This window comes from Notothenia coriiceps, unplaced genomic scaffold (assembly GCF_000735185.1).
Source record: "Notothenia coriiceps isolate Sejong01 unplaced genomic scaffold, NC01 NC01_scaffold00037246, whole genome shotgun sequence".
Lineage (NCBI taxonomy): Eukaryota > Metazoa > Chordata > Actinopteri > Perciformes > Nototheniidae > Notothenia > Notothenia coriiceps.
In genome coordinates, this window is record NW_011369947.1 from 27271486 (window position 1) to 27283607 (window position 12122).

Below are 12122 nucleotides of genomic sequence, written 5' to 3' on the forward strand. Positions count from 1 at the left end.
TCTTGTGCTGAAGGAGAGCAATCTGGTGAGGTTTTATGAATCCTTCATGCACAAGGGCCACATGTGTCTAGTTCTGGAAATGTTGGACCAAACTCTGGAGGACTTGATGAGAGGAAGGCGCCAGAGCCCGCTGTCTGAGATCAGAGTCGTCTCCCAACAGATGCTGGGGGCTCTGAAGGCTCTGAAGAGCATCGGCCTGGTGCATGCAGACATCAAACCAGACAATGTGATGCTGGTAAACCGTATGCAGCAGCCCTTTACAGTCAAACTGATAGACTTTGGTTGTGCCACACCAGTTTCCAGAATAAAGCGTGGCACAATCCATCAGACCCTTGGGTACAGGGCCCCTGAGGTCATCCTGGGCCTCCCTATCGATGAGGCTGCAGACATGTGGTCTCTCGGCTGTGTGCTGGCCTACATGTACCTGAGTCGGCACCTCTATCCTATCAGGTGTGAATATGAGGTCATGAGAATCCTGGTGCAGATGCAGGGTCAGCCCGATGACCGCCTGCTGGATGCTGGGATCCACACACAGACTTTTTTCAGCAAGAACAAAGACACAAATCAGGAATGGAGGCTGAACACTTGGGCTGAATACATGCAGGTAGCAGGCCTGACCAGCCAACCAGGCCAAAGCATTTCCAACCAGTTCTCTTGTATAGACGACCTGACAAAGGAGCGCCCAGAGCCAGAGACCGTCAGAGAGCATGAGGACACACGGGCGTTTGTCAGCCTCCTCAGGCGGATGCTGCGTGTGGTTTCTGTCAACAGAGTGACCCCCGCCGAGGCTCTGCAGGACAGGTTCATCACGGTGAGGCAGGGCAAGGCAAGTTTATTAATTTAGCATTCAACAGTACAAATATATATGTACTGTTGTCATATATTCATTCATTGTCATATACTCATCCGTTGTAATCTACCACACTGCTGAGATATTTATCAATGTGCCTTTTGATTAATGTTTTTCAATTTTTCTATTGTGTATGTATGTATATATACATATATGTATTTATCCTTAAATATATTTTAATTTTGTGGTTTTGGAGAAACTGAATTTCGATCTCATAGTTTGTATCATATTGATTATAAAGTTGACTTTCAAGACATGGCAATTCAAAGCGCTTTACAAAAATGAAAACAATTAAGAGCTTTAAGAAACAGTGGAGCAAAACACATTATAAAATGGCATTTAAAAACAGTCATAGAAAAGCATATAAAATTAAATAAACATAAAACAAGCTAATATATAAAATACAAGAATAAAAGTTACAGTGAGATGTGAATAGTTCCGTTTAAAGCAGCGGCAAAAAGAAAAGTCTTCAGCCTGGATTTAAAAGTAGTAAGAGTTGTCGCGGACCTGCAGGTTTCTGGGAGTTTGTTCCAGATATTTGGAGCATAATAACTGAACGCTGCTTTACCATGTTTAGTTCTGACTCTGGGGACAGAAAGCTGACCAGTCCCTGAAGACCTGAGAGATCTGGATGGTTCATAATTTAGCAGGAGGTCAGAAATGTATTTTGGGCCTAAACCATTCAATGCTTTATAAACAGCAGCAGTATTTTTGAAATCTATTCTTTGACACACAGGAAGCCAGTGTAAAGACTTCAGAACTGGAGTGATGTGATCCTCTTTCTTAGTGTTAGTGAGGACTCGAGCAGCGGTGTTCTGAATCAGCTGCAGCTTTCTAATAGATTTTTTAGTGAGACCTGTAAAGACACCATTGCAGTAGTCCAGTCTACTGAAGATATATGCTTTTTAAAAAGTATTTTAACCGTATATATATATATTCTTAAGGTGATAGGCTGACTTAGTATTTGTCCTAATCCAGTCCCGAGGCACCTTCCCAGAGACATGGATCCAGACCCCATGTGACATCATCATGTGTTTGCCCCACACAGGACTCAGCAGGTGAAACCAGCTGCTCTGCAACCTACAGCCAGAGGTGGGAAGTAACTATGTACATTTACTCAAGTAATGTATTTAAGTACAAATTTGAGATACTTGTACTTTACTTGAGTATTTCCATTGTATGCTACTTTGTACTTCTACCCCACTACAGTTCAAAGGTAAATGGTGTACTTCTACTCCACTACATGTACTTCTACTCCACAATCTGCACAATGACTACTTTTACTGTCGCTACTTTAACTATATTTGGATGATAATACTTTTTTACTTTTACTCGAGGAACATTTTGAATGCAGGTAGGACTTTTACTTATAACAGAGTATTACTACACTCTGGTACTTCTACTTCTACTTTAGTACAAGATCTGAGTACTTCTTCCACCTCTGCCTACAGCAAAGCTCCACACTGTGAACCAACCTCACCTGAAGACCCCTCCTCTGGCAACAACAAAGGGTCACCAAGTGACGCAGCTCCCCCCACCGTTGGCCCTACTGATCAACATGAGGTCCTCTCCAGAAGTGATGACCGCAGCACGGGCTTCATCTCGGTCCAAAGTCAGAGGAACAGGGAGAGGGGATTCTGCTCCGTGTGTTGCTGCTGTATACAGTAGATGTGGTAGAATAAAAACATGTAATCTTACAGCAAGGACGTCCTTACTCCTCCTCACACACATCCTCAACAGCTAACTAAATACACAAAACGATATATTAAAGGCATTTTTAAAAGTCCTACATTTTATGTTGTTTTGTAACCACTTGACTAAACAAATTGCTTCTGTCCATCTGTTGGTGACTTTTATACATAATATAAATATCAGACTGCGGTTGCATGCAATTTTATTTTATATATCGTTCGATTTGGGAGGAAATTTGAGTAAATTCACCAAGAGTGAATCACAAAAAAAAGAATAAAACAAATGGACATCGTGGTCACTATATGTAGTATTGCAGTATAGTATCCTAAAGATTACAACTAGATATGTTCTAACTGCAGGGTTTGAATGATTGTAGATATATGTATTTATGGCACAGCTGCACACATACAGTAATCAACATACTCTGAACAGGATATAATGAGAAGGATTTGAATATAGTAACAAAAGATTACAGGTATTGCGAGGTACGTTGATTATACAACTTTATCCATGCACCATGAGGGCACACTATCAGCTGAAATAACGAAGTTGCTTCAAAAGTCTTTTGTTTTTCTTGATCAAACCGACAGTAACCTAGAGAGATGAGAGGAAATGAGAGAGTGAGGGTCCCACAACTCATCATGGTCAGGCCTTCAAAACAGGGCTACAAGATATTTCAGAACAACATATAATAAAACAAGAATAAAGGACATTGGAGAAGCACTGTAAGGGGAGATGAGAACAAAGAGGCTAAAGGTTAAATATACCTTGATGGTCTGTGAATATAATATGAAGGGAAAAGAAAAGTTTGGGGCTCTCTGCTGGAACTGCTACCTCCGCGACCCGACCACGGATAAGCGGGAGAAGATGGATGGATGGATGGTCTGTGAATAGTAACTTATTTTGCAGAGGTGGAAAGAAACTAAGTACATTCACTAAGTACTGTACAGTTTCCAGCTGTTTGTACTTTAATTCAGTATTTCCTATTTATTTTATACTTTTAACTCCATTACATTACATTAGACCAAATGTGTTATTATTTGTCATACTAGATACAAATAAACTAATTAATTATTATGTATTTTCATGGATTTAACTACCCAGCAGTTCAAAAAGTAGTTGACATTATTTCCAGTTGCAACATAGGCACATTATCATATGACAATCCAGATAATTATATACAGCATATTCTAAAATAAGTAATTTTGCATAACAAGTGCTTTTGCTTCTGGTTTGGTATTTATTATAGTTAAATATTTTACTTTGGTAGAATTAAGAATGCAGAACGTTTCACGTTCTACACCATGCCATCAGTAAAAGATGTGAGGTAGCCTACTTCTTCCATCAGTGATATATTGCATAATCTTATTGTCAGTGGTTTAAAGTAACTAAGTACTCAATTACCGTACTAAAGCACAATTTTAAGGTACTTGTACTTTACTTGAATATTTCGATTTTATGCTACTCTGTACTTCTACCCCACTACAATTCAGAGGTAAATGGTGTACTTTTACTCCCCTACATGTATTTAATACCTTTAATTACTTTACAGATCTGGATGAATGATGTGAAATATAATCAAGTGTTAAATCAGACTTTAGTTCCACCTGGAGTAAATTCACAAGCTACCCTGCAGTATACAAAGTCATTCAAACTAGCTGCACCTTTACCAGCTTTGATAACACTTTAATGATCAATCATTATAAAACATATCATATATATTATTCTGAAACGGACCAAACTGCAAAATGACTAGTTTTGGAAAGCCTACTTTAAGTATATTTAGATGCTAATACTTTTGTACTTCTACTTGAGTAACCTTTTGAATGCAGGACTTTTACTGTACAGAGTATCCCTACACTCTGGTGCGTCTACTTTTACTCAAGCACACGATCTGAGTACTTCTCCTCCTACCGCTTAAATCTTTTACTTTGGTAGAACTTTGAAAGCACAACTTTTTAATTGTAACAGTGTCCTTCTACACCATAGCATTACTATTTCTAATGTAGTTAAATATTTGGGTTGGCCTACTTCTTCCATCAGGGACATTTTTGCATGATCTTAGTGTAAAATTGAGAAAAAATACCTGATATGATTTTAAATACCACATTTCCGTGGGTGCATGAACGCGGCACTAACACTTTGTTGTGACAGTAAGTGAAGGAATGACGCGTTCAAACGGCATACTTTCACTTCCTCCAACACAAAGCTGTCTCTGTCAGAAACAACAGATGTAATGTGTCTCAAAGTGACATATCAGGGCACTTGTGACATTAAAAAGAGTTAATTCCTCTCAACAATTCTTTGTCACTTTACAGTTGAGTGTTTACAGCGCTTTGGTGTGGACGCAACACAGTGGTAGGAGGAATGTTTCAGTACGTAGCGCAAGGACAGTGAGCTTTGAAGATGTCATACTAAACAAACACAGCTAATGTAGTATGGTGCTAATGATGTAACCAGAAGCCGTTATTTTTTACATTTATTACCTTGAATGTACCTGTAATTTGTTTTTTTAACACACTGTCAGTGCTAAACAAACAGAGAGGAAAGTGTTGACAGTGAGGAACAGAGGAGTGTCACACTGAAGCTAACCTCTTCATTGAGGAAGGGATTAAAGGATTTAGGAAACACAAAAGAGCCAACAGATACCGGTCATACCTTGTAAAAATGTATTCAGTTCAACATATTTAGCATTCATTTGTAAAAATGACTAGCCAGTCAACAACTATGGAGCAGCTGTCAGTTTTATATTGGTACAACTGCTAATGCTAGTAACGCTGGTTAAAGAAGTACTGAGATTTTTCACTTAGTAAAAGTAGCAATTCTTCATTTTAAAAGTACTTTGTTACAAGTAAAAGTCCTGTATTCCAAATCCTACTTAAGTAAAAGCACAAAAGTATGAGCATCAAAGTACCAAAAGTAAAAGTACTTACTATGCTGAATGACCTATTATTTCATGTGTTTACCACCTGTGCTACTTGTAGAGCTAATTAGAATACCTTTATATACTGCTGCTGGATATCTTTACCTCTAAATGTATGTCAAAGTTGATTTATTATGTATGTGTTGTATTATTATTTATGTGTATATTTATACTCAGATGATTGGTCGTGCTTTTTACAGCGCTTTTTACGGCTTCCACAGATGAAATATTTGTATGTATTTATTGTCAAAGCATTTAATATATTCATTGCAAACGGGATGTTGAGAGCATTCCATGGAATATAACAAAAAGTGTTTCTGAAGTGAATTACCTACCCTACCTTTAAAGTACCATACTTGAGTAAATGTACTTTGTTACTATCCACCACTAACAGTCAGTCGGGCCATCAACCAGTAGCAGCTGAATGTTATCTGGACCAAACACAGAGTGACAGGCTGCTGAGTGTATTACTGGCTATCTCTAATACATTTATCTGACAGATTTACATACCTTTCAGATTCAGGTTTAAATATCCAGCAGTAAATATATATATATATATATAAATATGAATAAATTAGCTCAACATTTACCAACTGTGATGAATATAAAGTAATGCATGATTTGTATGTACAATGCATTACTTCATATGATGAAATGGGCCATTACACACAACAAGTACTTAAACTTTTGGCACAGCGTATTTAGATGCCAATACTTTTATATGTTTACTTTCACACAGTATTTAGTACTGATATATTTACTTAAGTAAAATATCTACTAGATATCACCAGTGATGTCCCAATGCAAATTGTTGATGTCTAAAATGGTATTATATAGATTTAGGAACTGATGTTTAAATGGCTTTCACCTGTTTCCCCACACAGGTGGCTGAGCTGCAGTAACCATGGGTCAGAGAGAAGAGGTGAGGCCGTCCTGCCTCTCCCTCCTCACCTACCACAGAGAGCTGCTGGTGTCCCGGCTCCGGAGCGTCGCCTGCATCCTGGACAACCTGCTGGCCTCTGGCTTCGTCTGTGAGGAGGATGTGGAGATCGTTCAGCGAACTGCCACCAAGATGGACAAGGCAGGAGAATCAAAGACATCTGTTGCATACATAGGGTGTTTTCTGTTTTAAGGCTAACTTCTTTAAAAAAAACTGAAATTCTCACCACGACTGACATTCTTTTTATTCATTATTTTTCAGGTGCGTAAAATCTTGGAGCTAGTCCAATGCAAAGGTGAGGAGGCCTGTGAGTACTTCATTTACATCATTTACAAGGTATGTGATGCATACGTAGACCTCCAGCCATGGCTGAAAGACATCAACTTCAACCCAAGCAGTGAAGTAGCGCTGTTGGACGTGGTGAACACAGATCCCAGTAAGTGTTTCAATCACTCACACTGTTCCTTTTGCATTGCTTTTCTACCCACCCCATGTATATGAATGAGTGTTGAATATGTATACAATATGTTGTAAAACAACAAATTTAAAAATAAATCCTACATTCAATATACAATATCTCCTCTGTACATTACACGCTCTTAGTCCATGCAGATATATCAAACTGTAACTTACCACAAATAACTATTAAAGTTAAGAGGGATATGCATGCATGCTTTCTTTAAAGTGTGCGTGTGTTTGTATGGTGCGTCTGAGCTGAAATGTATTCAATGTTATGTTATGTACTTCATATATTTTATTGTGGATGAACTTGAGTACGAGTAATCCAAAAAATACAGTTTATTGAAAAAAATAACCTTTAGCCTTTACTGATTTAAACATTTTAAAAGATAGGGACATTACACAAAAACATATTTTTAAGAATGGATCAAATGTCCTAAATAGAACCTTATAATAAAGCTTACTATTGCTTTCTGTTTCCCCCACGCAACATCAGTGCCAAACGTCTGAAAGCAAACAAATACGAATGGAAAGTGAAAACAAATCTGAAACCTGAAAAATCTAGATTTGAGACTGAAAACGTAAAATCTGCCATTGAAAAAAAAGGATTCATATATCAAAATATGTATAAAAGTGAAATATGACAAAACTGAATCAAAATAATATTCAACCCAAAATAAGATTTGAAACGTATTTTTCGGTTGAATACATCATTGTGTTTTTCAAAGTTCAGGATAAAAACTTGAACTTTCAAATAAAATGTATTTCTTTGAATGATCAAAACTTTTTTTGATTTAGCTCCATATGCTCCCCCCCAGTCAGCAGGTTCAGTGAGAAGCTGAGGCGGGGCATGAGCCAGGACACCAGCTTCATCATGTCGTACGGCCAGCGAGAGGAGACCCGTCTGGAGGAGCTGTACACCGACACGCTGATGGAGCTGCTGAACGACTGCAACGAGAGTCTGGGCTTCCTGGAGAGCCTGCACACGCTGCTGGGAGACCATGCAGACTTCAACCCCCAGGGGGAGACCATCTCTGTGATGGGGGATGCCGGGGTGGGGAAATCCATCCTGCTGCAGAAGCTCCAGAATCTCTGGTCCAACAAAGAGCTACAGACGGACGCCATCTTCTTCTTTAAGTTCCGCTGCAGGACGTTCAGCCTCTTCAAGGACTCGGAGCAGATGTCCCTCAGAGAGCTTCTGTTCAAACACAACTGCTGCCCCGACCACGACCCGGACGACGAGGTGTTTGAGTTCATCCTGCGCTTCCCTGAGAAGGTTCTCTTTACGTTTGACGGCTACGATGAGATTCAGATGAATGACCTGATGAATGTTGCTGAGGTGGGCTCAACAGATGTAAAGGCCCACCCCCTCCAGCTACTCATCAGCCTGCTCTGTGGGAAACTGCTCAAGGGTTCCCAGAAGGTTCTGACGGCCCGCACAGGCACCGAGATCCAGAGCAGGGTGATCAGGAAGAAGGTGGCTCTGCGCGGCTTCTCCCCGGATCACCTGAACACCTACATCCACCTGCACTTCAAGAAGCAGGAGCACCGAGAGCTGGTGTCCGTGCAGCTGGATGCCAGCCCCCACCTCTGTGGCCTCTGCTCCACCCCGCTATTCTGCTGGATCGTATTCAAGAGCTTCAGGCACCTGCACACCATGCATGATAGTTTCCACCTGCCTGACACCTGCATCACGCTCACAGACATCTTCCTCCTGCTGTCCGAGGTGTTCCTCAGCCGCTCAGCCGCTCCTGCTCCGTCTCTGCTGAAGAAGAGCACTCGGTGTGCTTCCGAGACGTTCAGAGCCGGGCTCAGGTCCCTCACAGCGTTTGCCAAACTGGCTCTTCAGGGTATGGAGAGAGGAAGCTTCATCTGGAGCCAGGAGCAGATGAGTGAGTGTGGGCTGACGGAGGAGGACCTGTCGCTGGGCTTCCTGCGGCCTGTCGGTGAGTTCGACGCCAGCGGGGGCGCCGCTACATTTGAATTCCTCCACGTCACCCTGCAGTCTTTCCTGGCAGCGTTTGCTCTGGTGTTGGATGAGCAGGCTCCTGCCGGCTCCATCCTCAAGTTCTTCACAGAGTGCAGCAGGAAGAGGAATACATTTTGTGTTCCTTTTCAAGTCTGTATCAGTGGCTCCTCAAAGTCCAGGGAAAAGAATCCATTTGCGACAAATGAACACCTTCAGTTCACTAACCTGTTCCTGTGCGGCCTGCTGTCCAAGGCTCACATCGGCCTGATGGAGCATCTGGTTTCTCCTATGTTATTAAAGAAAAAACGGGCCTTGCTCAAATCCTACCTTTCTACCAGTGTGAAGTCCCACCTCCATGGATTACCCCACTATGATGGTGAGGAGGGCAAGAAGGTCCATGTGCTGCCCAACTTCCTGTGGATGCTGCGCTGCATTTTTGAGACGGGGAGCAGAGACATCGCCCAGACGACGGCCAGAGGCATCAAGGCGGACTTCATCAAGCTGGGCTACTGTAACGTGTTCTCCGGGGACTGCACCGCTATCAACTTCGTGCTGCAGCACCGTCACAAGGTCCTGGGCCTCGACATGGACAACAACAACATCAGTGACTATGGGGTGAAGCAGCTGAAGCCCTCCTTCAGTAAGATGACAGTAGTGAGGTAAAAAACAGTGTCTTAACCCGTTCTCAATCGCAGGATATTCCAACATATATTCCTCTAAACAAAAGCTAACTGGATCTTTCTCCGCAGACTGTGTGTGAATCAGCTGTCTGACAGCAGCATCGAGGTTCTTGCAGAGGAGCTGTGTAAGCACAAAGTCGTGGAAATCTTGGGGTGAGTACCCTTGTCAAATATTCAATTTTATCTGAAAATAAACACTGTGTTATACAGTAAACGTATATAATCTAAAGATACATGTCTACCAGTGGTGGGAGAAGTATTCAAATTCTTTACTCAAGTCAGCGTACTAATACAATAAGAATATGTATTCATATTTATGCTTTCAAAATTAACTACATACCAGAGCCGCACATTTAATACACTTTTTACTGAAATAGCAATCTGGAATAGGCCAACATCCAAATCACAGTGGGCACAATATTTGGTAAAGGCAAAATATGTGAGAATATCATTGTAAATAAAGTTTTGTAGTGCTGCAGGGAATGCTGGTCTACAAACAGCATTGTACAGACTTAATAAAACATCCTTGTATGGAAGAGTGGGGTAAGCTGAGCCAATATTTACTTATGTTGTCCTCTAAGCAAGGATACATGAGATACAAGTCAAATGACAACAACAACAACAACAACAACAACCACCTTTATTTCAGGATGTCATCTGTCAATCAAAATGAAAATAATGCATCTATCACAAAGGGCCATGAAAGCATGACTACTAAAAAAAAAAGTGGTCTCTTGGTTTAACTTGCCCAATCTAAGGGGTAAGGTGATCCGCATCAAGGGCTAAATTGACCATTTGATTTGTCAAGTTTAAACCTGAGTTGTTTGGCACAGGAATGTTGTTGCTGTGTGCTAATGCAAAGGCCAGTTCACATCAATTATTTTGAGTAACTTGGAAACAGAAATGCTCAAGTAAAGTTAAACAAATGTACATTCATATAGTACTTTGGTGACAGAAATCTAGGTTTCTCACTTCACTTCATGGATTTTTAGATGAAATGTACTTTTTTCTGAGCGCTTGAAGAAGACTTTGTCCATGTTGACATATGATGATGTATTGAAAGCTCATTCTTGACTTCATACATTGTAACCAGAGGAGGAACATTGTTTCCCTGAAGGGACAGTGTGCTGGATTTGAGTGCTGTGGATCAACTTGTCTTTGAGAAATACAGTGGCCTTAGGGTTTTGTAATATTGTGAAAGTTCCTCTCTGGAGCTAGTATGTTCATTCTGTAGAAACATGGTCGTGCTCCATATGTAGATCTATGCTTACACTTCTTAGTTTAATGTGATTTTACATAGTTAATATATATATGTAATATTATATTCCATTTCTGCCAATCCCCTAAATACAACACCTTTGAATTTTACATTTTCTGTCAGTCATAATTCGAAACACCATTCAAGTTCTAGTCGACGGGAACAGTTAAAGGGGACCTATCATGCAAAATACACTTTTGTACCTCTTTTATACATGAATATGTGTCCCCGGTGTGTCAGGGAACTCACCAAGTGTCAGAAAACACAACCCTCTCTCTTTTCCTCCATACCCAAATCTCTAAAAACGGGGCTGCAACAGATCTGATACAGACTGATACAGATTTGAAAATTCTCTGATGTCAGAAACGAGGAGCTCCGCCTATATGGGCAACTCTCCACCTATCAGGAGGAGACAGCCACGGCCATTGCCGTTCGAAAGCACTGGAGACGCTGTAGTACATATGCCAGGCCTGTAGGTGGCGCTGTAGTCTGCAACAAAAGCTATATGTAGGTACACACCTGTATTTTTGACTATACAAAAAGTAGAGGTACAAAACCTGGTAGCCAATATGTATGCCTCAATAAGTGTTAGCACTCCATAAAGTATAATTCCCCTTGTTTCAGAGTAACTGAATCTATTTCTGTCCTCAGCCTTTACAACAATCACATCACAGATGTTGGAGCTAAGCTGGTGGCTCAGATCATCCAGGAATGCCCAAAGCTGCGAGTCGTCAAGTATGCTCTAACTGTTACCAGTATGATAATATTATAACTATTATATCAATAACACTGATATAAGTAATGACATCTGTTGTGATCTTGGTATTTGTTAGTACCACTCAATTAATATACCTGTTTTGGCGAATAATTTCTTATGTCCCTAAACCTGATGATTACATCACTTTGTCCTTAGGGTTGGCAAAAACAGGATCACTGGTGTCGGGGGGAGATATCTGGCCAGCGCAATCCAGAGGAGCTCTTCTATATTCGATGTGGGGTGAGACCTCACTGCTGTCAATCATCTCTCTGCTGTATTCGTGTCCCGCTGTGCTCATCAAAGCAGAGGGGTGCAAACATGTTTCAGAAGAGGACTTAATCGTTTTTTTGAGTGGGAAAAAACACATGTTACTTGATTTACTCAATAATAACCTTCTTAGTATTTACCTATTTTCTTTTGAATATGATCCCCAATTTAGAAAACCATTAGAATACATCCATCACCATTTAATTATTTCCCAAGTTGGGGTCATTAGTATCCTAATGGTTTTCTAAATTGGGGATCATATTCAAAAGAAAATAGGTAAATANTGGCAGAGACAGTGGGTGAAACTGGTAGGTTTTCGCCTGTTTG

The 12122-nt window shown here is 40.6% G+C and overlaps 1 protein-coding gene across 1 annotated transcript; it reads left to right on the top strand.

The window, feature by feature from the left end:
- The first annotated feature begins 4720 nt into the window (after positions 1-4720).
- nod1 (nucleotide-binding oligomerization domain containing 1) lies at positions 4721-11772 on the top strand. Its single transcript, XM_010795763.1, has 7 exons — positions 4721-4917; positions 6350-6546; positions 6667-6841; positions 7683-9492; positions 9583-9666; positions 11423-11506; positions 11685-11772. The coding sequence occupies exons 2-7, from the start codon at positions 6370-6372 to the stop codon at positions 11770-11772; spliced, it is 2418 nt and encodes an 805-aa protein (XP_010794065.1). The 5' UTR covers positions 4721-4917; positions 6350-6369.
- The last annotated feature ends 350 nt before the right edge of the window (positions 11773-12122 follow it).

What these genes read in the sequence shown, in the direction of transcription:
- nod1 (XM_010795763.1), top strand. Translation starts at nt 6,370, where the DNA reads ATGGGTCAGAGAGAAGAGGTGAGGCCGTCCTGCCTCTCCCTCCTCACC. An exon ending in CTGCCACCAAGATGGACAAG is followed by an intron (nt 6,547 to 6,666) that starts GCAGGAGAATCA and finishes ATTATTTTTCAG; the next exon opens with GTGCGTAAAATCTTGGAGCT. An exon ending in AGTAAGATGACAGTAGTGAG is followed by an intron (nt 9,493 to 9,582) that starts GTAAAAAACAGT and finishes CTTTCTCCGCAG; the next exon opens with ACTGTGTGTGAATCAGCTGT.